At 65.5% G+C, this 24,308-nt stretch overlaps 2 protein-coding genes across 13 annotated transcripts in view; one reads left to right on the top strand and one right to left on the bottom strand.

Moving 5' to 3' along the window:
* Positions 1 to 1,370: 1,370 nt before the first annotated feature.
* TMEM179 (transmembrane protein 179) overlaps positions 1,371 to 24,308 on the top strand; it is a 61,565-nt gene continuing 38,627 nt past the window's right edge. For 2 of the 3 annotated variants that reach the window (XR_009264853.1, XR_009264854.1), the window contains exons 1-3: positions 1,371 to 1,913; positions 8,420 to 8,557; positions 9,098 to 9,176. Coding sequence is in view for 1 of the 3 variants with exons in the window: in XM_058740460.1 (XP_058596443.1) it covers positions 1,609 to 1,913; positions 8,420 to 8,557; positions 9,098 to 9,176; positions 11,555 to 11,734 (702 nt within the window). In the remaining 2 variants the exon portion in view is untranslated. Of the gene's footprint in view, positions 1,914 to 8,419; positions 8,558 to 9,097; positions 9,177 to 11,554; positions 14,095 to 24,308 lie in introns of those variants that run through there. The other variant, XM_058740460.1, reaches the window with a different exon arrangement.
* On the bottom strand, positions 14,967 to 23,754 carry C7H14orf180 (chromosome 7 C14orf180 homolog). Of its 10 annotated transcripts, none has more exons than XM_058740455.1 (5): positions 23,626 to 23,754; positions 19,502 to 19,628; positions 18,070 to 18,199; positions 16,516 to 16,551; positions 15,803 to 16,154 (listed from the first exon to the last, which is right to left on the bottom strand). In XM_058740455.1, the coding sequence occupies exons 2-5, from the start codon at positions 19,610 to 19,612 to the stop codon at positions 15,949 to 15,951; spliced, it is 483 nt and encodes a 160-aa protein (XP_058596438.1). In that variant the 5' UTR covers positions 19,613 to 19,628; positions 23,626 to 23,754; the 3' UTR covers positions 15,803 to 15,948. The 10 variants fall into 10 exon arrangements, with proteins under 10 accessions (XP_058596432.1, XP_058596434.1, XP_058596433.1 ...); XM_058740457.1 differs by having other exon boundaries at positions 23,606 to 23,739; XM_058740456.1 differs by lacking the exon at positions 23,626 to 23,754 and adding an exon at positions 22,102 to 22,876.

The raw sequence follows: 24,308 nt of genomic DNA, 5'->3' as shown, positions 1-24,308 counted from the left end.
TTTTAAAACAACTGGTATTTCTCAGTTTTGGAGAAGGCGTCTAGGACACGGACATGAGAGCAAATTTGCACAACATTTTCAGAGTTTGGCAATTTCTGTCAACACTTAACACGTGCATACCCTGTGATGTAGCCATTCCTCTTCCAGGAGTTTCCTTTATAAGAAATACCTGCACAAGTACACGAGCCTATATACGTAAGAACGTTCACTCAGCAGCATTTGAAATGGCAGATATTGGAGAATTAAACACCCATTCAAAGAGGAATAGTTAAGCAAATTGTGGAATCATCATTATTATAGAGGGCTATGCAGTTATTAAGAAGAATAAAATAGATCTTTATGTGCAAGCAGGGAATAATGTCCATGACGTATTGTGGAATAAAAGGGTCGGCCTGCAGAACGGCATGTATACTATGAAGCATGTGTGTAAATTGTGTGTGTTTGTGTGCGTTTAGCTGCCTAGCAAAATCTCTAGAAATGTGGGTACTCCTGGTAGTGTGGCAGGGATGAGGACACTTTATCTTCTTACTTAATTTATATCTATATTGCTTGGCTTAAAAAAAAGGCACATATTACTTTGGCAATAAAAGAGACTTTTTTTAGAGCTTGCAACAAAAATGCTGATGTAATTTAAACCATTTGGCAATTTCTTTTAAAAGAGCAAGACTAGAGCTTCCTCACTCTGGGAATTGGACTAAACGTGACTTAGTCTTTAAGGGAAGCAGACAAGGCATTAATTCTATTAATTAATGCATCAGCAGATTCCGTCTCAGCCAAGGCTGTGTTAATGAGGTGCTCGGGGCATTCATTATTTATCCTACAAATATCAACTCAGGGCCCTACTTGTGTCATGTGGTATAACAGATGTGCCCTCTGAGGGTGAGGTGCTGGAGAAACGCAAATATAGCTCACAGACTGCTCCCTCCTCCCTACACCCAGGCCTCACCATCCCCCACCTCTCCGCAGATGACCTCTGTCACTCCAGGACCCTGGAGCAAAAAAAAAAAAAAAAAAAAAAAAAAATAAATAAAAATAAAAATAAATAAATAAATAATAAAAAAAATAAAAAATAAAAAAATAAAATCATTCCGGCCTGGACTGCAACCTGACTCCCACCCAGCACTGTGGGCATCTCCGACACATCCCTCCTGGACCTCTCAGCCTTCTTTCCTTAAGGCTCACGGGGGACCGGGGACACAGGCAGCCCATGTGAGGCCCACCCAGGTAGCTCCTGGTGCCAGTAATGGCACAGTCCAGTCTCCCGTACGCGGACCTAGCAACACGCCCCGTCCCCCTTGCGTTACCGCTCCGCGTCCGCATCCCTGCGCCAGCGTCCTCGCGCCCGCATCCCTGCGTCCGCACGCGCCCCGCGCGGTCCCCTGGGCCCGCGGGCCGCCCGGAGCTGTCCGTGGTGCTGACCGCAGGCGCCGCCCGCGCCCGGCCGCTGCGCACGCGTCCCGGGCGGGGCGCGCGGGACCCGCCGGCGCCGCCACTGCGCAGTCTCCCGCGCGGCCCCGGCCCGGCCCGCGCCCCGCGCCCCGCGCCCCGCGCCGCCTGCCCGGCCCCGCGGCCTCCGCCGGCCGCTTCCTGGGCGCGCCCGGGCCAGCCATGGCGCTCAACAATTTCCTCTTCGCGCAGTGCGTCTGCTACTTCCTGGCCTTCCTCTTCAGCTTCGTGGTGGTGGTGCCGCTGTCCGAGAACGGCCACGACTTCCGCGGCCGCTGCCTGCTGTTCACCGAGGGCATGTGGCTGAGCGCCAACCTGACGGTGCAGGAGCGCGAGCGCTTCACGGTGCAGGAGTGGGGCCCGCCGGCCGCCTGCCGCTTCAGCCTGCTCGCCAGCCTCCTCTCGCTGCTGCTCGCCGCCGCGCACGCCTGGCGCACGCTCTTCTTCCTGTGCAAGGGACACGAGGGGTAAGTGGGGGCCTGGCGGACGCAGCCCTCAGCCCCCGCACGGCGTCCCTGCCGTGCCCGCAGGGCCCCTCAGGCCCTCCCCCCTCGAGGAGGAGCCACGGCCCCTCCCTCTTCCCCGGGAGCTCGCGGGCCCTAAAATGTCAGCCCTCGGAGCTCCCCGCCTCCGTGCCAACTGCCCTTTGTCTGCGCAGAACCCGGCACCCCGAGGGTCACTCGCACTCCCTACGAGGCCAGTGCTTCCCTCCCCGAGTGTGCGTCACCTCTCGCTTTGGGCATTTACCTCCCCTGCTCCTGGGGCGCAAATATTGCCTTGTCATCTGGGAGCAGCCCCGGGCCCTCCCTGGCTTGCTGGCTCAGCTGGGCCCACACCCGTCAGTGCTTTGCGACAGCCCCTAGCAGGTCTGGGCCTGGGTGCTCCTCTGGTGGAGGGGAGGGACCAGGCCAGGCTGGTGATTGATCGGGCAGACGGGGCAGTCCTCCCCTCACCCCCATCCTCCTGGGAAGGATGGTGGTGAGGCAAAGGCCAGAGGGAACCCTCTCTGGGTCTACGGCCAGTGCTCGGACCTCGGCTGGGGTTGTAAGACGGGAGCCTCAGGTCCCTGAGGCCTCCTTCCCTCCTGGCCTCCGCATCCCCCTTCACCTTTCCCTGCCCTGGCACAATTCTGCGAGAGAGTGGGATGTGGTTCACCTGGGATCCTCAGCCAGTAGCGTTCCAGGCACCTCCAGCCTGTGGGACCCTCTGTGGACCCACCACGCCCCTTGCCGTGGACTGCTGTGCTGTGCTCCCAGGAGGCCATCCTGCCCCTTGCCTGCCCTCACATCCACAGGGGAGATCCGGGCCTTCTCCCAAACTCTGCCCCCCCCCCCCCCACTGGCCTCCCCACATCACTCTTTGGCAGTTTGGGGCCTATTCTCTTCTTTCGGGGATGTGAGAGAGAAGCTGTTGCTCTGAGAGGCCGAGCGGGTAGAAGGCTCAAGCAGGGACTCTGGAGAGCCCTCAGAGGGGCCAGGGAGGAATGACAGGGTGGCAGGGTAAAGAGGACCCGAGCAGCCGAGGCAGAGCCCAGCGTGGGGGCTGACACACTCGGAGGAGGGTGAGGTCCAGCAACACTCACACACACGTGTGGGCCTCCGGGGCTGGTGCAGCAAAGATCACAGACACTGAGGCCGTAAACAATTTATTCCCCCACGGGTCTGGAGGCCGAGGGTCGGAGATCAAGGGGCTGGCAGGGCAGGCTCCCTCTGGAGGGAGAATCCTTTCCAGGCCAGCTTCTGGTGCCTGCCCACAACCCTTGACATTCCTTGGCTGGGGCTTTGCCACTCCTGTCGCTGTCTCTGTCTTCACATGGCCTCTTTTCTCTCTCTGTTTCTTCCCCTCTTCTTATAAAGACACCAGTCATTGGATTTAAGGTGCACCTCATCCTGAGGTCTTTAGCTGAATGACATGTGCAAAGACCCCGTCTCCAGTTAAGGTCACAGGCACCTGTCCTGAGGCGAAGACTTGGACATACGTTGTCAGGGCACAGCTCAGCGCATCACTGTTTCTGGATTCAGGGTCTGCGGGAAGCCGCATGTCAGCCTGGGCAGGCCTCTGGGGGCGGGTGGGTGGGGGGGCGCTGTGGGGCTGGAACTCTGCTCCGGTGAGCCCAGGCCAGTCCAGGGGGCCATCCTGCCCTGCCACAGGCCTCTTACTTCCCTCAGCCCACTCGACGGCTGGTGTCCCCAGGAGGGATTTCAGGCGTCACGTGCGTGCATGTTGCCGACCTTGGGTGTTACCGTAGTCAGTGTCCCTGTGCAGATGGGGACAGGGGAAGCCTCTCTGCATATGAGACAGGGTCTGAGGAGGAGAGGACGGCCAGCAGGGTAGGGGAGCCAAGGTCCCTGCCGTCCGGGAGGCTGGGGGCAGTGGGCACAGGCCCATCGTCCCACCTCGTCCCTGTAAGACAAGCACCCTCAGGAGGCCCCCCTGGTACAGCTGTGAGTTGACAAAGGACAGAAGCTGCTGTTACTGCTGTCCCTAGATTTGCTGCCCCGTCTGAGTGACCGAGATTTCTTTCCCACAGGCTCTGGGGCTCTCAGCCCTCCCTGCCCTGCTCCCAGTCTCTGGGGGTCCCTGGGGCTCTGGAGCCCCACATTGCTGTGAGCCCCAGAGGCCGGGCCCTGCCTGCTTGCAGGCCCTCACCGGCTAGACCCTGAACACCTTTAGGCCATTTGTCTTATAGGGACGAGGTGCCCTCAGCAGCCAGCCCGCTGTGACATCTGTCCAAGGGTCAAGCCTTCATCCTGGTCTGGTGGTAGGACGAGGCCAGAGCTCCCCCTGACGGATACCCAGGAGTGGCTCCGTCTGAGGGGCACCACCCCCGGGCTGGATGAACCCAAGGCAGGTTCTGTGTGCTCAGGGCTGACCTTGGGAGTCACAGATTAGCGTTTGTTGAATGAAGACGGAAAGGAGGCCTGCGTGTGAGGTCTGCTCCCTCGCAGCCACTCCCCCAGCCCTGGGGTCTTCAGATCCATAGTCTGGCCGAGGGGTCAGCCCTGCAGGCCTGCCGGGCCGAGTCCTGGGCCCCCAGAAAGGTTGGGCCTGCCTCATGGGCAGGCAAGATTGGGGCCTGGAGAAGCCGGTCCCGGCTCAGGTGTCGGTCCAGCCGTGTAGAGCAGGCGAGCGGGTGCTGGGACAGTAGGGGACTCGGGACAGACAGGAGGCCGGGAAGGGCGGTTAGAGTGAGCTCGTGGGGTGGTGAGGGCCCTCAGGGTATCCAGCTCATCAAGGACATCACTGCTGCTGTCAGCCTTGGGGTCTGCTTCGGGGTTGTGTGCACACTAATTCTCTTGAGTCCACGTTCAGAGACCAGCCAGGACCCTGCTGAGACCCAGGGCAGAGCCCTGCCCTTTGGGCTGTGTGAAAGGGCTCGGGGCCGGGTACCTGGCGCCTGAGCTAGACCCTGTCCATGGTGCCAGCTCCCCCCTCACGTACGGTATGTCCCTGGACAGAGTGGGGCCCTGGACAGCTTGTGCCCAGGAGAATAAGGGGCTAAGGGTGGGGACAGCTTGCAGGAGGCTTCATCCTGGTTGTGGCTGAAGGAATGGGCCTGTGAAACAGAGGCCTCTGGGGCTTCCTCGGGTGCTTGCTGGCTGGGGACACTGGGCGAGGCCGGGGTGGGTCACAGGCCTGGTGGGGGGCCCAGGGCAGTGGAGGGTACAGGTGGCCTCGGTTTGTGATCCACGGCTGGGGAGTGCTGGGTCAGAACAACCCATCTGCCTGCCCACACTTGTCCCCCAGCCTGCAGTCGCTCCCAGGGCTTTCCGGATAACTGTCACCATGGAGACAGCACATCCGGCCTGGCACCCTGAGAGGCAGTGGTGGTGGTGGGAGAAAGATGGACTTAACCCTGTGTGTGCCGAGCTTCCTGTTTAGGGCCGCAGGCTGATGGGTCCTTGGGGAGCAGGGCGGGGCGGGGGGGGGGTGCACCGTGGACTCTGAGGGCTGAGTCGAATGAGGCTCTGGACACACCCAGTTCTTCAGAACTCTGAAGCCCAGACAGGTTCCATGGAAGGAGCCAGAGATGGACTTGGGGAGTGGGAGGAGGCTGTTGGGATGACCGCAGCCCCACACCCTCCCCTGTCTGATGGCTCGGGGACTCCGTGTTCCTGTCATGGGAGGAGAGCCCCCAATTGTGCCTGTTTAACATGGATGCGGCTGGAAGTTTCTGGCTATGGAAGGTTATGTTGTTCCCGCCCCCCAGGGAGTGGGAGCTGTGTCTCAGGCTGAGCAGGCTTCCCTGGGGGTGGTTTTGGCCACACAGGGAGCATGGAGCCGGGTGTGCCTCTCTAGAATTTGGTGCCGGACATGGGGGATGCTGCCCCCCTCCCCATGAGGGGGAGCAGGACTTGAGGTTGGGGACTGCCCAGCAAACACATCCTCTGCACCCTGGTCATACCCCCCTCTTCCAGGAAGTCCTGCTGAGGGCAGCAGCTGGCTCATCCAGGATGCCGGGCACCTGCAGGGCAGGGTGCCTGGCGTGATGGCGGAAGGCTGCTGGCAGGTGGCGGGCACCTAGGGAGCCAGCCTTCGTGCCCAAGGCAGGCGGCTTCTTTGCTTCGCCTGTGGACGCTCGGTCCTGGCCCCCTGGGACCCGTTCGTTCTCCTGGGCTGGAGCGGAGTGGCCATCCAAAGCCGGGGTGTAGGCTCTGGGTAGCCTCTGCTTTCCTTGGAGCATTCGCTCCCGGGAAGGAGGGCCCCCGTGGACTCTCCGAGCCCTGCTTAGCCCCACGCGGTCCACAGGGGGCACAGCTGGCCCCCAGCCATCGGCTCCTTGCATCTGGTGGCTGATGCTGCTCCCATGCTTCCGTCTCCGCGGCCACAGGCCGAGCCCCACGCGCAGGGCTGCAGGTGCGCCAGCCCAGGGCTCTGGCGGCGGGTGGAGGCTTGTCCCGGGGAGGGAGGGGGTGCTCATGCTCAGGAGGAAGCCCCCTGCCCACGCAGGCTCCCTCAGTTTCCAAAGTGATCCAGTGGGGGGCTCTTGCTGCCCAATTTACAGAGGGAGAAATTGAGGCGCAGAAAGTGACTTGCTGAAGGTCACCCCGCTGGCAAAGAGGTGGCTGGAGCTGACACGCTGCTGTCCCTAGTGACAGCCTCGGAGGTGGGGTTGGCCCCAACGTACCCCTCTTTGTAACTCCGGGCCTCTTATTCAGAGCGCCCAGGGCCAGGTGGATTTTGCCGTCTGGAGCTGTCTCTCGGGGTCCCAGCTGGGAACAGATGCTCAGGCTCACGCACGTGAGGGTAACCTGAGGAGGGCGGTCGGCAGAGACGAGGATGTGGGCCAGGCCTGGGCCCTGTGACGGCCCTGTCACCTCCTCTGGCTGCAGGCACCGGAAGAGACGTGGTGACCTTCAGTGGAGGGACGGCCACCCAGGGGGCATCCCCCCTCCCCACGTCCCCCCCAGCAGAGGCCTGGGGATGAACACTCACTGCCTCTCCTTCCACCCCTGCCCGGTCCCCACTGGCTGGGCTCAACCAGGAGCCGGGGAGAGGGGTCATTGACGTGGTCTACTTGGGTCAGCCCCCTGGGCAGAGGATGGAGAGGCAATGATCTGCAGAGTCGGGGAACTCAGCAGCCCTCGGGCCGTTCGCAGTGGGCAGGGGGCACGGCGTCCACCTACCCATGACGAAACGCCCGGCCGGCTCAGGCCGCGCCGGGAGTCGAACACAGGGAGGTTTGCGCCGCAAACACGCGTGACCTGGACACTGAGCTGTCCGGTCACGGCCCTGACGATGGCCCCGGTCAGCTGGGAGTGGTGCTGACGTGCCGCGCATCCGTGTGAACGTGGGCGCAGACCCGCTGGCTATGATTCTGGGATTGCAGCCTCGGGCCTCCGGCCTCCTGTTCACGCCCCCAGCCCTGGCCCTGATGGACGTGCTGCTGGCCACGGTTGATCGCCCGCCCAAGGCTGGGGTGCCTCCCGGGGCCAGGACCGGGGCATGGTTATTTCTTTGTCCTCAGGGCCCAGCACAGGGTGAGGGGGTGCTCAGTCAGTGCGTGGCGGGTGCAGGCGGGGACAAATGCAAAATGGACGGTGTGTGCATCCCCCTTCGTCCCGGGGGAAGCCACCGCATCCGACAGCAGCTTTCACGATTTCCTGGCTAGGGCCCCGGCTGAGACCTCTAGGATGTGTTCTCCGTGAAGCCAGTTTGGGTCGATCTCGCCCCTCAGACTCCATGTGTCCATGGACAGATGTCCACGCGGTAGGTGTGGCCGGGGCTGCCGTCCCCCCTGAGGGCGTCCCTGTCCCCCCACCCTACAGGTCCCCAGGCTCAGCCAGACCCGGGACTCTGAGTCTCCAGGGGGCGATTTGGAGATGGCGGGTAGTGGGGCAGGGGCGTCTGGCGGGGTGGGCTGCCGTGCCCCAGCCACACGCCCCCCTCGGCCGGAGAGCAAACGCTGGTGTCCTGTGTAGGCACCTTGGTGGGGCCGTGTCGTGTGGACCCCGAGTGAGCTCTGTCCTCCTGGCCCTGCCTCCTGCATCCCCCACCCCTCCCCGGGCACAGCTGGGCCTTAGGATGCAGTGGGGAGATGAGGGCGGGGTCACACCACAAGCCCCTGACGCAGGTGCAGGCCAGCGGCGTCGATGACCACGTGGGCACGTGGCCTCAGGGCAGCCGCGTCAGGAACGGCCTGGGAAGGGCGTCCTGCTTTGTCAGCATGCGCTGGTCCTGACGCTCTGGGACCAAACGTCCTGGGGTTCAGTCTTGGCTCTGCCTCCTCCGGAAGGCGGTGCTGACACGTGTCCCCACGCTGGGTCTCCGGGAGGTTGGGCTGGGCAGCCTGGGGTCAGCATGGGACTTCGGGGTGAGGGACAGTGAGGGACGGGAAAGTGGCCCTGGCGGCCCCACAGGGCCCCGTCACCCTATCAGGCCCACACGCCAGCTGTCTCCTGGCACTGCTGGGGCGTCATGGGGACCCTGGTGGTGGCGCGCGGTGACTGTCCCCTCCCGTCCTTTGCTGAAGCTCCTTCCTCTACGCCTTCCTGAACCTTCTGGTCAGCGCCTCTGTGGTCTTTCTCGTCTTCATCGCCAGCACCATTGTGAGCGTGGGCTTCACCATGTGGTGTGATGCCATCACCGAGAAGGGCACCGTGTCCCACAGGTGCGCCTGGGCCCCGCCCCACCCCCACTGCCCCCAGCCGACGTCTTGGCGCATGAATCCCATTCTGAGCTCGGGGTTTTGTCCTTCCTGCCTGTGCCCCCACCTGTGCACACCTGGCCAGGGACTTCCTGGGACCTGCCCCCTTGGCCTCAATACCCCCTTCAGTGAAAGTAGGGCACCTCCCACACCCTGGAGGTGGATCCGGGCCGAATGTGTGTGGGGGGAGGGGGTACGTAGGCCCAGCGCACTCGACCCTGGAGGGCCGGATATGGCTACACAGCACAGGCCCTGGAGATCCCGCCCTGTGCTGCCTTCGTGGGCAGAGGCCTGAGCTGAGTGCTGGGCCGGATTTGGTCGTGGAGGGTTTGGAAGACAGCGATAGGGATGGGGAGGAGCGGGAGCAGAAGCTTCTGGTTGGAGGGGGTCAGGGATGAAGCCTTTGGGGCTAGGACAGTTGCCTCACCGTTTGGGGGTGCTGCATGCCGCTCCCCATGCCCCGTGTCCTGGCGTCACCTGCCACCCTGCACCTTGGTGTTTCAGCTGCGAAGAGCTCCAGGACATCAACTTGGAGCTTAACGTGGACAACTCTGCCTTCTACGACCAGTTTGCCATCGCCCAGGTAGGTGGGGCTGCCGGGTAGGCGGGCCTGTCCCGGTAGGCGGGGTTGTTCAGGTAGGAGGGGCTTCTGGGTAGGCGGGGGCTGTTCTGGTAGGTGGGGCTCCCGGGTAGGCGGGCTGTTCTGGTAGGCAGGGCTGTTCAGGCAGGCGGGGCTGTTCTGGTAGGTGGGGCTGCCGGGTAGGTGGGACTGTTCATGTAGGTGGGGCTGCCGGGTAGGCGGGGCTGTTCTGGTAGGCGGGGTTGTTCAGGTAGGAGGGGCTTCTGGGTAGGCGGGGGCTATTCTGGTAGGCGGGGCTCCCGGGTAGGCGGGCTGTTCTGGTAGGCAGGGCTGTTCAGGCAGGCGGGGCTGTTCTGGTAGGTGGGACTGCCGGGTAGGTGGGACTGTTCATGTAGGTAGGACTGCCGGGTAGGCGGGGCTGTTCTGGTAGGCGGGGTTGTTCAGGTAGGAGACACTGGTTGCCAGGTAGGCGGGGCTGTTTTGGTAGGCGGGGCTACCGGGTACGTGGGGCTGTTCTGGTAGGAGGGGCTGCCAGGTAGGCGGGGATGTTCAGGTAGGAGGGGCTGCTAGGTAGGCGGGGCTGTCCTGGTAGGAGGGGCTGCCGGGTAGGCGGGGCTGTTCTGGTAGGTGGGGCTGCCGGGTAGGCGGGGATGTTCAGGTAGGAGGGGCTGCTGGGTAGGCGGGGTTGTTCAGGTAGGTGGGGCTGCCGGGTAGGCGGGGCTGTTCTGGTAGGCGAGGTTGTTCAGGTAGGAGAGACTGGTTGCCAGGCAGGCAAGGCTGTTCTGGTAGACTGGGCTGTTCAGGCAGGCGGGGCTTCTCTGGTAGGTGGGGCTGCCGGGTAGGCGGGGCTGTTCATGTAGGTGGGGCTGCCGGGTAGGCGGGGCTGTTCTGGTAGGCGGGGTTGTTCAGGTAGGAGACACTGGTTGCCAGGTAGGCGGGGCTGCCGGGTAGGCGGGGCTGTTCTGGTAGGAGGGGCTGCTGGGTAGGCGGGGTTGTTCAGGTAGTGGGGCTGCTAGGTAGGCGGGGCTGTTCTGGTGGGAGGGGGTGCCGGGTAGGCGGGGATGTTCAGGTAGGAGGGGCTGCTAGGTAGGCGGGGCTGTTCTGGTGGGAGGGGGTGCCGGGTAGGCGGGGCTGTTCTGCTAGGCAAGGAAGCATGCATCGTTGGGGAGGATTCCATTCACTGCTGAATACACCGGATACACAGACTGTCTCCAAACGCTCTCGCTCTCATCCAGGGGAGGTCGAGGATGGGGCCAAGCAAAGGAGATACAGCTGAGTGAGTGGTATAGTCGGGAAGGCTTCCTGGAGGAGGGGTTGGAAGAGCTGGATCTCAGAGACTGAGTGAGGGTTCTCGCAGGTGGATGTGGAGAGGGGTGAGGCATTGGGCTCCTAGGAGGAGGGGCCAGCGTGAGCTAACTGCGGAAGTGAGGTTCAGGGGGTGAGGGAGTGGCTCTGTGCCAGGAAAGGAAACCAGGCGTCAGATCCCTGGTCTGCAGTCCGGGGCAGGGCGCTTGGAGCGGGGACCCTCCGATAGATGCTGGGGGGCTTGTGGTTACTGCCTGGCCAGGGGAAGCAGATGCCATGTCTGAGGAACGGTGTGCGGGGGCAGAGACCCTCCCCCTGCCTGGCCTCCAGGAGACCCGGTGCCTCCCTGGGGACCCATTGGCTGGGATACAGGTGTGTTGGGGCTTGTCAGGGGTCAGTGAGGGCCTGTGTCTGAGTCCACATTTGTGTCTAGGCAGACGACACTGCTGCGGGGTGCGCAGGTGGGGTTGGCTTCTTCCAGCCCTGGGCAGGGCTTGCTGGCATCCAGGTCCATGTTTGGACCCCGGACTGGCCTCTCAGGGCTCACCTGGGCCCGTGGCTGATCTGAGGACTCTTCCTTTGGAGAGGGGCCCGCTGGGGGGCGGCACATCTGGTGGGTCCAAGGTTCTTTGCTGACATGAGCTGAAAGCATCAGAGACTCCTTCACGAAGGCGCAATGGAAAATGCTTCGGGGCTACTTGCGCCAATTAGATTAGGAAGGCGCGAGCTGAGTCTGGTGACAACCTGACATGAGGGTCTGTTGCCTGTGGCTCAGGCCTGGTTCCGTTCAATTGCTTCTCCTTCGGCTGTTGGGGAGAAGCCGATAAAGGTCAATTCACCCCAGCAGCTGGAGGTGGCTCTGTCCTGGGCGGGCTCTCCTTGGGGCCGGGTGGGCTGGGCTGCCTGGGGGCGAGGGTGGGCAGACCCCCAAAAGCATCGTGCAGCTCGGGGTTCAGAGGGCAGGCCGCCAGATGCCAGGGAGGGATGGGCGTGTGGGGGAGGAGGCGAGGCGGACCCCGGGGCAGGGGGGTTGCGGGCCGGCCGGCCTCCTGACCCTGCCTCTGCCCTCTGTGTAGTTCGGCCTCTGGGCCTCGTGGCTGGCCTGGCTGGCCGTCACCATCCTGGCTTTCCTGAAAGTCTACCACAACTACCGCCAGGAGGACCTGTTGGACAGCCTGGTCCACGAGAAGGAGCTGCTGCTGGCCAGGCCGACCCCCCGCACCTCCTTCCAGGAGGAGAAGAGCGCGGTCATCTAGGTGTGGGCGGGGGAGCCCGGCCCCCAGATGCCCCCCCCAACCCCCGCCTCGCCCCGGGGCTCACAGCCCCACCTGGGGGAGCAGCGGGGGGCCCTGCCTGGCCCCACCTGCCCCTCGCCTTGCATGTCCCCCCTCGGCACCGTGCAAAGTGAGCGAGCCCGCTCACCGAGCCCCCCACCCCCACCCTGAGCGTGGCGGCTGCCCCGGGTGGGCGCCGGCCCTCAGGGCCACGCAGGGGCCACCTCCGGGCTCCGTGCTTGCACGGCTGGCCTTTCTGGGGGGCGCTGGCCGGGCAGGCCTGCTGAGCGGGGGTCCAGACTCTAGGGCACCTCTGCCGTAGGGCTCGCCTGCACGCCACGGCTGGGTGCCGTCTCCGTCACCTTGCCAGCTTGCCCGGGTGTGATTCTGTGTGCGATTCTGTCGGGCAGCCTGCGTCCCCAGAGTGACCCCAGCCCACGAGGACCACGTGTCGCTCTTGTCCCTTGCTCCTGAGCAGTGCGTGGGCCAAGACTTCTGTGGCCTGGGAGCTGGGGGGTGGGTGCAGGAGGGAGCTCTCCGGCAGTGTGTTCCCCACCTTCTGGCCCTGCACCCCCCACCCCTGCCGCAGGGCCCGGTTCCCTGTGCTCCTGCTTCGTGGTGCTCAGGTGGCCAGGCCTGGTCTCAGCGTCAAAAGCATAGGGCAGTGGTGTTGCCCTGAGTCAGGTGGTGGCTGTGTGGGTGTCCTGGAAAGTGCCCGTGGTGTCAGGGCCGGGGGCCCGCGCCCGGTGCCCCTTGTCCTCTGCCATGGGACTTGCCGGGGGAGCTCCCGGTGGCCCTGCCTGGAGGCTCCTCGGGCCCCAACCTTTGTGTCACAGGGTGGGGAGGTGGGGGAGGCGGGGACACGGTCCGAGGGGCACAGCGCCCCCTAGGGAGGATGGGGTGGGGCAGGTGCCACTGTAGGCGTCTGGGTGAGCGTGTGAGTGCATGTGAGCGTGTGGATGTGTCTGTGTGATATTAGTGCGTGTGTGACACGAGTGTGTGCACACGCATGTAAGTGCACGGGAAGGTGCGAGTGTGTGAGCGTGTAGCTCTACGTGAGCTCACATTCACAAGTGTGAGTGAGTGTGCGCAGGAATGTGAGCACGTGCATGTGCACACACGAGTGTGTGAGCATGGATGGGAATGTGTGCACAACTGTGAGCGTGAGTGCGTGCGTGCCGCAAGGTGTGAGCAGACGTCAGAGCTGGTGAGGACACAGCGGCTCCTCTGGCCTTCGTCCGCCGGGACGCCCCCTGTGCCCCCGGCCCCCCCCCCCCACCCCCACCCCCGGTGCAGGGGCTGCCTTCCCGTCTGATGGACGGAGCCTGGAGCACTGAGGCCGCCAGAGGGCATGACCCCGTCCACACGGGGGCAGGTGGAGGAGCCGGGGGGGGGACCCGTGACCCCAGAGCTCAGTGATGAGCCACCCGCGCTGCGGGGCTGTGGACCCCCCCTCCTCGCGGGGCTCCCCGGCTTCCACATCTGCACGCAGTGCTCCTCTGCAGGAGTGGGGCACCCCGTTCTCGTCTCCCGGGCTGACCCTCCTGCTGCTCCCCACCCTCCAGGGAAGGAGACGCCTGGCTCCCCGCATCCATGCCTCGCGCTGCCAGGGGCTGGTTTGGTCTCCCACATGGGGGCACGGATCTCCCGAGGCCACGGATGCGGGCCCGGGGCGAGGTGCCGAGTGGGGCAGGCAGCCTGGGCCAGGGAAGGGAGGCCTCCCGTCACCTCCTGGCATCTCAGAGGCGCTCAGCCCGGCCGAGAATGTCAGACAGAGCAGCTGGGTTGCTGGGGGAGCTGTTTTGGGAGAATTGAGGCCCCCAAGCCCATCTGGTCTCAGCTCCGCCCTCATGCACGAGCTGAGGGGACCCTCTCCAGCCCCTGAGCGCTCCGCTCTGCTCCCAGCAACAGCCAGGCCCCGGGGCGGAGGAGCAGGGGCGGGACGTGGCCTCCCGGAGCCCCAGGGTCCACGGCAGGTTTGGGCCCGCCCTTGGCAGCTGCCGCTCCTGGAGCGCCCGGCCCGGTCTGGGGCCTCCCCTCGGTCAGGCTAGGGGAGATGCGCGCCCACTTACTTGCAGGTGTCACTGGTGGGGTGGGGTTGTCGCTGGCACAGACCCGTGTCAGGCCAGCGGGGGGCTTCCAGGGAGGGGACAGCTGGGTCCCCCAGGGCTGGGCAGGAAGGGCCCCCCCCCCCCCCCCCCCCCGATCGCTTCTGCTTCTCTCAGCTGCGCGTGGAGAACAGACATCTTTGTCTTAACTCCACTCCTGACGAAAACCGAAAGTAATGATTCTTAAGCCTGGTGTGTCTGTTGTTCAACGTCCAAATAAACACAAAGTCCTGAGCCTTGTTGTGGACAATGGAGCCTCTGTGCCCCCGGCCCCAACCTCCATCCACCTTCAGCGTCCTGGCTTCCGGTGTTTCGTCCGCTCCTACGATGTAAAAACTGCCTTGTGTTTGTTCCTGTCGCTTCAGAACCTTGCCGGGATGAGGGCCTGGCCTCTCCGGTTTCGGACCTTCGCGTCCACGCGGGCTCCGGGGCTTCCCGGGGCGCACGGCTGGACGCCAGATTTTGGACCTCTCAGGGTGTGCACAGCCTGAGCAGTGGTCTCCCCAAAGCAGGTGCTCACGGCCTGTGGGCCCTCCAGACCCGGGATGTCTTTGCCGTCACGGGCTCTTGGCCGAGAGCAGTGGCTGTGAGGAGGGGGCTGCCTCACGCCTCATGGCGGGACTGCCCCAGGGCGGGACCAGGGCTCGAGGGGCTGAGCCTGAGGCTTGTGCCCGCCCCACGGGCTTGGACATGTGATCTACCTCTCTGAGCCTCAGTTTCCCCATCTGGAATATGGGTAGTAATCTGCCCGTCCTCTTCGGGGGCTGGGGTGAGGTGAGGTGGGGTCCTGGCGGGAGGGCTGGGCTGCTGCGGGAGGTGGTAACCACCCTGGTCGTGCTAGAACCAGCTGTGACCCCGGATGGTCCCTGAGGGCTGGGGTCCTCCCCCCACCATGGCCCCTGTCAGCTCCTGCTTCTGGAGACCGGCCCCTCCTCTCCACCCGGGCCCCCTGAATCCCGAACCCTGTAACCACCGCCCCAGCCCCTGAAGCCCGGCAGAAAAGGCTTCCCCACTGCCCCCACCTCTGCTTTAGCCGATGAAGCCAATTCCATAGCAAATGGTCCCCGTTTCGCTCCTTTGGGTAAAAACCCCCAGACTAATAAAACAGGTGGCAGTGCGTTTTAATAGAAAACCAGTGTGTCCCCACTTTGGTAACGGGGACAGGCACTTCGAGCGTCACCCCGGGAAGGAGCGGCAGGGCACTGGCCGTCCCGTGGACACTTGTCTGCGGGTTGCTGCGGGAGATGGCGTCTTCCTGGCAGTCCCTCCTGGTGTCTGACCACGGGCCTCCCCGCTTTTCCCAGGCCCCCCTCCAGGCGGGGGTCCGGACCACACGGGTCCCCACGGCCTCGCAGCACCAGCGATGGCACGGTGTCTGCACAGGGTCACGGGACTCAGAGGCACTGTGGCTGGCGTGTGGCACCACCCGGGGTCCGAGCGCACGCGCCGTGCTCCGGAGGCGGTGGGGGTCCGGGCAGAGCGGGCTGCCTCTCGGCCGCTCCGGGTGGACGGCGGAGGTCGCGGGCGGCACATGTTTCCCCCGGGGCACGAGAAGGCCCCTGGGGCCTCGGGGTCAGACCTGGGCCCAGAGGCTGGGGCCCCACCACCAGCACCAAGGGGAGAGGCCAGGCCCCGCCCTGCACGCACGCGGCCGCGGTGGGGCGGGCCCCACACCAACAGCCAGACCCGTGTGCCTCCGCGGGGTTTTGAGGTCCAGGCCCCACAAGCCCCAAGCAGCAAGGTCCAGTTTTACCTCCGAGGGGTCTCGCGGGCACAGGGCCGGTGTCCCTATCTTCAAGGGGCCCCACGCGTCCGCCTCCGGGCCTGGCCCAAGGATACGGAGAGTTCCCACTGGGGTGAGGGCTCTCTGGGGCCCGAAGCAGGCAGAGGAATCGGTTTTCTGGTAGAACCTCACGGTGGACCCCAACACATACAAGCGGGGCCCTGACTGGATGGGTGGGCTGCCTGCTGCTCCAGAGCCAGGGCTCCGGGCCCCCCTCCCCCACCGGGAGCCGCCAGACCCCAGCGGGGGCTCCCGCCCTGCACGACGGGGGGCCGTGGGGGGTGGGGGCGAGCATCTGGCCGCGGTCACAGCTGCAGCAGGCGGTGCCACCAGGTGACGGCCGTGTGCCTCAGGCGCAGGGCAAGCACGAGGAGCCGGGCCCGGAGGTCCTCGAGGGCCAGTGTCACCCGCTCGGCCCGGCCGCAGTACAGACCCAGCACGAGCACCAGCAGGAGACACACGGACAGCCGCAGGAGCAGGGAGCCGCCGCGGGACCTGGGCCGGCCGAGCGCTGGGGGCGGAGGGGGCCCCGGGTGAGCCTGGGGCTCCCTGCTCCTGCGGGGCTGGCGGGGAGGCTGCAGGGAGGGTGGTGGGTCCCCGGGTGCCCCCCGTGGTCCCCATGGGGCGTGGAGCACCCCCCCCCCCCCCCCCCCCCACCGCCGTCCATCTCCCACCCCTGCCTGGGGCCTCTGTTGGCCCTGCCTCTGGCACCCTCCCTTGGGACAGGAGTAAGGGGGCAGGACCCCAGAGGGGTGCTGTTGCCAACCGTGTGTGTCAGGGGCTGGGGGGAGGGGACCTGCTGGAGGCACTGGGGGTGTGGCGAGCGTGGCCTGGGCACGGGGTGTGGGGGTGTGGGGAGGGCTCAGACTCACCCTTGGTGGCCGTAGTGGACTCCCTGCTGGCGATGTCTGCGGAGGAGAATGGAGACGCGGTTGGGCGGACAGGCCCCGGCTTGGGGCGCACACGACCTCAGCCTGCCCCGCGCCCTCAGGGCCTCGTGTGCCACGCCCACCCCCCAAAGGAGCCCGAGAAGGGCCGGGTCGGACACAGCCACCCCGTTTCACAAGGGGAAAGTGCAGGGCCCTCCAGGGTCTGTCCCAACCTCGCTGCCCCAGGTTCAAGCTGCCGGGGCTCGGGGACCCCGAGAGGCTGGGCGCTGTTCTCATGGCCTGTGCAATGTGGGGTGTGGTGACCCCACGGGTGGCTGGCGGGGGGGGAGCCTGTAGAGGACCATCACTCCCATCCTGCGCGGTCTCCTGGGGGGGCCCCGACCACCCCCGGACCGCCTGGGCCCCGGTGCCCCATCCATAGAGAGCTGTTGGAAGGCTCCTGGGGGTGAGCACAGAGGCCAGGGGGCTGGGGGCGAAGAGCAGGCAGGAGGACCTTGCAAGAGGCCCCCGGCATCGGGAAAGGAATGGGGCCGGGCCGGGATGCTCGTGACGGGCCATCCAGGGAGACCCTAACACGTGTCGGGCAGAGAGTTTCATCCACAGCTCGGCAGGTCTCAGGAAGTGAGGTCTTGCCTGGGGGGCTGTGGTGGGCAGAATGTAAGACGCCCCCGTGATTCCTAGCTCCCTACTGTCCCCGTTTTTGTGTCGTCCCCTCCCCGGTTGGGGCCCGTGACTTGCTTCTACCCAAGAGAATAAAGCGAAGGGGAAAGGATTCTGCAGCTGAGATGCAGGCCCCGGTCAGCTGACTTGGAGTCCCCTCCAAAGGGAGATTATCTTGGGTGGGCCCGACCTAATCAGGAGCGGAGGGAGGGCCTGGTGCTGCTCTCAGAGGTGCAGCTGCTGAGTTGTAGAGCTGCAAGGAATCGACTTCTGCAAACGGCAAGTGAGCTTGGAACGGACGGACGCAGGCCTCAGATGAGAGGCAGTCCCGGGCCACACCTGGACGGCAGCCCGGAGAGCCAGGCCTGAGCAGGGCACAGGCTACACCGGGTCCACGCCCCTGACCCGTGGGGTCACTGCAATAATCACTGTGGCTTGCTCGAAGCCTCTAAGTCCGTGGCCACCCGGTGTAGCCAGCGGACACAGGGGCCGATCCCAAGGGAAGGGCCGAAGCAGGCGTGAGGTGGGCCGGGGGCGGGGCGGGCAGCGGCGGGGAGGGGCTCTGGGGCTGGGGCTGGGAGGCGGACGGTGGTGGGAGCAGCTGAGGGGCGCTGTAGGGAGGAGCGGGTGGGCCGCTGGGGACGCCCGCCCGCCGGCCTTCCCTCCAGAGGACCGTAGCAATTTGGGCAGCTGTGGCTTTACTGTTTTCCTGCCACTTGCTGTTCTGTTGACTGTTACTCTGTGTGCAGACTGACCTGTGGGCCCGGGTTTCGTTGGGGTCATCGGGGTCCCTTCAGAGGGCCTTCTGCGGGTCCCAGGACACGTGTCCCCCTGCCCCACCTGTCCCCGGGCCTGCTGGCCGCGTGCTGCCCTTACAGTGGACGGCCACCTCCGGGGGCTCCCGGAACCGCACGTGCCTGGCGGTCTTCTGTGGCTCGGCCCCGCGGCTGCGGCGCTCCGGCCGGCTCTGCCTCAGGATGGAGGGGGGACACCTCTTGTAGCCCTCCTGGGGGGGGGGGGGACGCAGAGGGGAGCCGTGAGCCCCCGGGGCGCGGGAGACGAGGTGCCCCCTGTGGACCGCCCCGCCTCCAGCCCCAGCCCCCCGGGTGACTGGTGGGGCCTGGAACAAAGCCATCAGGGCCGGCCCAAAGGACGGAGGCTTTAGTGGTGCCACGGCTGCGGTCCGTGGCCGCACAGGCCCGTGTCTCCTGGTCACCAGTCCCGATGGTGTCTGTAACAACTTTTACGGGTCGGTCGTGATGAGGACGACGGTAACTGAATATCCACCGAGGCCTGTCTTCACGGCCGAGCCACCCACACAAAACCTCACTGAGTCCCAGCACGCTCATGCCCGCCGCTGTCCCCCTGCCCCGAGCCAGGCCTGTTCGAGGTCAGTACCTGGCGTGGGTCACACAGCGGGCCTCTGTCACTCCCCCGTGGACGGGGTGACGGATCTGAGCATGAGACCGGGGCTGGGGACGGACGGAGCCTGGACACAGGGGCCCGCCCAGGGGCCACCCTCCCACCCACAATGAGTTTGGAAAGTAGAGTTACCGGACTGCTCTGAGCCTCAGTGTTTCCATCTGTAAACTGGCCACAACAGGCTGTTCTGAGCCCAGGCAGGCCCCTTGCTCAGTGGCTCCCGGCTGAAGGGCCCTGGCGGCACAGAGCCTGCTGCCGGCCTTCTGGGGGGCACACGAGACCCACCTAGTCCTGGGGTTTGGCCCAGCTCGTGGCTGTCCCCTCTCCTCGGTTGGGACGCCTGTGCCTGCGGCCTGCCCGGCCTGGCGGTGAGCACCGACATTAGGTCGGGACCCGGGTCTGAAGTTGGTTCCCACTTTGCCCTGGCCTGGGCTTCCGCACCTGCACCCTCACAGGACACCCTGGCCCTCCTCTCTCCACCCCCTCCGCCCCTACTCGTACACCCTCCTCCCTGGGCTGCGAGGGGACCTTGCCAGGGAAGCATCCAGACTTGCTGCTGCCTTGCTCCAGAGCCGTCCGTGGCTCCTGCTTCCTCTGCCTCATCAGCTGTCTCTCCCTGTGCAGACCTCCCTGCCCTTGCAGACTGCACGCCGCCCTCCGCCCTGGCCGTGCACCTCTGCCGTGTCCCACCCTGTGAGGCTCCAGCCCTCTCTGCCAGACCACACCTTTGGAGAACTCCCCACCCCGGTGATTCCTCCCCTGGGGCCGGGGACAGCTCAGGGCAAGGGCAGGGACCGAGCCTCCCGCCCCTGCTCCCCCTTCCCGCCCCAGCAGAAGCCCAGATCGCTGAGCCTGGGATGGGGGCTTGTCCGGGACCCTGCCTTACCCTCCCTGCCCCTGGCTGCGGCGAGCTTGGAGCGGCCTCTTCATTCTTTCTGGTCTGATGTCGCGTCTCTGGCCGGGAGTCGGGGCTCAAGGTCTGCCCTGCAGTCCTCATTTATCGGAGCATGGTCCTAAGACAAGCGAAGACGTTGCTTATTGTACAAGCGACCCTGCTAGGAGTAGAATTCCGGAGGGGATTCTCCTGTCAGCCCCGGCCACGAGGAGACCGGCTGCACCCTCCCCGGTGGCCACAGGGTCCCTCATCGTCAGCTTTCACAGCTGCCTAACGTCCCACAGGCTGCCGTCCGTAATTTACAGCCAGCCTCCGATACTGGGTGGGCAGGAAGTTTGCATTTTATTCTTGTCCTCACATTGTTCTGAGGCCTCGGGTAGAGTTGCAATCAACCTCTTGCTTCCCCCTTTCATGGGGGAGACTCTGGGGGTGAGCGAAGGGCCGGCACTGTTGGGGTTCCGTGGGGCTGGGGGCGCTGCTCTGGAGGGTCCCGTCCTCCTTGAGGGGTTGGGGCTGGTGGGGCGGCCCCTCGGTTCTGCACAGACTCTGTCTCCGTCTCCCTCCCTCTCTGTCCCTCCCTCTCTGTCCCAGGTTTAACTCGCTTACTTATCAGGTGTCAGGTGGGAGCGGGGAGGCTCCCACCTGTGAGCCTGTGATTGCTAAGCACCTGTCGTCCCTACCTGTGGCCCTTCTCGTGTGGGTTTTCTTTTGCAGACTTCGAAGGGCTCTTGACTTTTGAGACCTTCCCCAGCCCTTCTCCGGGCACAGACCCCGCCAGGCACCCGTGCAGGTGAAGCCAGGCATCGAGCATTAGTCCTTTGAGGGCACTGGGAGCGGGGGGGCCTGGGCGGGCCCACCCCTCATTGCATATATGGGGAAATGGACGCGGGGCTTCCCTGGCCACGCGGACACCGGGGGTGGGGGTCCCTGCCTCTGGGGCCGCCCTACCCCCACGAGGGCAGCGAGGACTTTCTGGGGGATGTGCCCTTTCCCTGTGGCTCTCGGGGGCGCTGGGCCTTCTCTGGCCAAGTGCCTTTGCCTGGGCCGCCGTCTGCCGCTGGGCGATCCCCCTGCCCTCCGGCTGCCTGCTGCCCCTGCCCCGCTGGCCTCGCCCCACGGGCGGTCTTGTAATCCAGCTCCGGCTCCCCCTTAAATGTCATTTCCTCCGAGAGGAAGCGGGGCCTTTGCTGGAGTCCTGGGCTCTGTCCTTCTTTGGCCCGGTGACCTTGTTCAACTGCGTGACTGCCCTGGGCCTCAGTTTCCCTACCCTGTAGCACAGGGGAAGGCGAAGACTGCTCTTGGTACCCCCTCCTGCCCCACCGCGGGCCTCCTCCGGCCACCCGGCAGGCCCCCACCCTCGGGCCTCTGGCAGCGACAGTGTGTAACACGAGTGCTCTCCACTCTGAGGCCGCTCGTGACAGATGGGTGATAAAGGGTGGAAAATAGCTCAGGCCTGGGGCCTGCAGTGTGTCACCGCCGCTCCCCTCCCCCCACCCCCTCAGGGCGGGCCTTCTCGGGCAACAGCCTCTGACCTTCTTGAGGCCACACTTGCTTCTCCCTGGGGGTGGGGAAACTGAGGCCTGCCAGGTCTCAGAGCCCTGTTGGGACGGGGCCTGCCGGTGGCTGGAGCCTTGTCTCTGGTGGGGGCCTGCCTGGCTGGGCACAGGTGGGCCGCAGGACGCTGATCTCCTGCTGAGTCCCCGGATCTCCTGCTCCAGACTAGGTGGGCCCGGGGTGCTGAGCGGGGAGCCTCAGGCCCTCCCGCCCTCCCTTGCAGGAGCGCAGGTCTGGCCGAGGCTGTGCATCAAGTCCCCGCAGAGGGTGGGGGTTGGCCCACAGGGGCTGAGCCTCTGCACCCGGCCCCGGCTCGCCTCTCCTGCTGACCTCCAGGCGTGTGTGAGGCGGGCCGGGCCAGTTCCAGCCTGGCCCAACGCCTCCGACGGCACCAAGCCCCCCGGGCTGGGCCACCTGACCTGCCGTTGCTCTGTGACCACCCGGTAGGCTTGTCACTCCCTCCCCCCACAACCCAGGGCCAGGCCGTGCGTCCCACTCTGTGCCCCACTCCTCCCTACGCCCACTGACCACCCACTGCCTGCAGGTGTCTCCGTCCTCGCCGGGGGTCCCTCTGAGACCCCCCCCGTGTAGTGCAGTCCTGCGTGGGGAAGGGGCCTTCCTCAGCTCTGACCTTGTGGCGGGCGGCCAGGTCAGCAGCCACGCCGGCTCCCTGTCACCACTCCCACCCCGCGCCGTGCCTGTCCACCCGCTGGACCCTGGGGTTCAGGCCACGGAGGACCTGGCCGGGTCCCGTAGCCCTGGGCAAGCTGAGGGTCTCCTCGCGCCCCGGCCCATCTCCAGTGAGAGGCCTGGGCTCCCCCCGCTCACCTGGGGCTGGTGACAGACACCTCCTCCAGGGGCCCCCGGGGTTGGTGCAGGCGGGAGAACCGTGGCAGGACGTCACCGCACAGAGGCCGGAGCCACGACCCCCCCCCCCCCCCCGCCCGTGCGCACACCACATACACGCACGGCTCCCCACACGTGCGCGCCACACACCCACACCCCCGTGCGTGCCCACACCGCGTACACATGCCCACCTGGGCTCCTGCAGGCGCCGCACCTCCGGGTGACTCGCCCACCTGCCTGGCCCCCCACCCGCGGCTGATCGGAGCCCGGAGCCGAGCGGGAACCCGAGCTGTCGCAGCTCACGAGCCCGCTGAGAAGTTTCCATTACAGCAGTGGGCAGTGGCCTCTGGACGGTCTGGCCGCCGAGGAGGCCATCACAGCGGGGCTGGCTCGGAGGCCGTGGGTGCCCTGTGCCCTCCCCCTCCCCCGAGCGGCGTGGCCGAACGGCGGGGGCGGGGGGCTGAGCGCACAAGATGCGAGCCACACCTTCTTCCGGCCGGAGAAGCGGACAGGAGGCCACAGACACCCTGAGGCCGGCCTCCCCGCGGGAGGGCGGGGGCTCCCGGGCCCGGCTGGCCGCCCCCAGCCCAGCACTCACAGCGCGGAACAGGCTGGCAGATCCCCAGATAACACACACTTCTGATGTGAGCAAGGGGAGAACCCCTGGGGACGCCCCCGGGGCCGGCCTCTCGCTCACTGGGCTCTCCTGCCTGGGGTCGGGGGCATGGGGAGCGGGAGCTGTCCTGACAGTCCCCAAGGACCCTCCCCCAAGTCTCTGCACATTAGGACGTGGGGCAACAGCAGCTCAGGGTGATGGCCGGGTGCCTGCCGGGTGCAGTGGGGTGCTCTGGAATGGCCGACCTTGGCCTGGAGAGCCCCAGGCACATGGGAGCAGGTGGACCCCAGCCCTGGCCACAGTGAGACCCAGGGGGTCACCCAGCCCGAGTTCCAGGCCCCCGTACAATGGTGGGCGTTTGCAAGCCATCCAGCATGTTGTAAAGGTGGAGATAACATGCCTGCACAGAGTAGGTGCCCAGTGAGCGGCACGTTCTGAACTGGAGGGGTGACCCATGTGCACAGTGGGCCAGGATGGGGACTTCCTCTGATCAGATCAGCTCAGAAAAGGGCCGGTTCCCTGAGAGTCCCGAATGCTGGGGCTGGGGCTCGATGACCCGAGTAAGAGACCATTCCCTGCTCAGCTTGGCTGTGCCCACGTTGACCTACCCTCAGCAGCACCCTTGGGGGCCTTTGGGGCAGGCGTCTATGCCTGAGCCTGCTGCCCCTGCAAAATGACAAGATTCCTGGCCACGGGTGGCTTCTGAAAGGACCGTGCTTGGCTCATCACCAGGGGAGATTCATAGAGACCCGTGCCCCAACTTTGTGGTGGGAACTGGCCAAGTCCCCCACTTGACCCACAGACGGCTGCGCCTCAAGCAGGAGTGTAGAGGGAGGGCTGGCCGGGGTCCTCGGGTCAGGCCAGGCCACGGAGGAGGGGGCTCAGAGCGCCAGGGAGTGAGAGCACTCACCACCCGCACTTTTCAGACAAGCCTTGGGGTTCGGAGGGGGCTGGCCCACCTCCCCGCCTGCCCGCCTGCCCACCTGCCCACCTGCCCATGGCAGGTTCTCTCCTGCTTCTCTGGTTGGGAATCTTCTCTAGCAGCTTTGTTCCCAAATGGGAAGTGAGCCTCTACTCACCCCCTGAGCTGGGATCTCACCTGGCTCCCCCTGGGGCCGTGAAGCCAGGCTCTGTGGCGTCTCCAGTGACAGGATGTCAGTGTGGTCCCGGCCCAGGCCTGGCCGTAGCGCCCCCCCCCCCCCCCCACCCGCCACCTTCCCCCAGAGAGACACGGTCCCTCCAGCCTCTTGCCGCTCTGGCCTGGTGCCGCTGCTGGTCCGCTGCGGGGCGGTCTGTGGCCGGCCTGCGTCAGGCCGCCTGAGCTATAATTACCTCTCCCCTTTGGCAGAAATAGCAGTGACCCTGCGGATAGGCCGCTGGCAGAAGAGGAGGGACTGGTGTCCCAGGCCCTGAACACAGGCCTACGGACAAGATATGGGGTCAGTGCCCCGGCCCTGCCCTGCTGGCCCACATGTGGGTTCCAGCCTGGCAGCCCTTGGGAACGTGGATTGGACTCGGAGGTGGAGTGGGGGTGGGGACGGCAGGAGGGTGGGGTGACGTGGGGGCTGCAGGAGGTTGGGGTGAACAGAGTCCGGCCCCTGCCTGACCCTGCCCCAGAGTGGGGCCCCGAGGCGGAGGGTGCCCATCCTGCTTCTCACCCCTGCGCCCCTGCATCCTGCTCTGGGGTCCCAGGAAGAGCAGGCAAAGCATGGACCCCATGCTGCCGTTTGGGGTGCGCTGGCTGAGCCCCATATTGGCCCAGCAGGCGGGGCTGGTGTTCAG

This window comes from Neofelis nebulosa, chromosome 7 (assembly GCF_028018385.1).
Source record: "Neofelis nebulosa isolate mNeoNeb1 chromosome 7, mNeoNeb1.pri, whole genome shotgun sequence".
In the NCBI taxonomy this organism is placed as follows: domain Eukaryota; kingdom Metazoa; phylum Chordata; class Mammalia; order Carnivora; family Felidae; genus Neofelis; species Neofelis nebulosa.
This window is presented reverse-complemented; position numbering and strand designations above follow the sequence as displayed.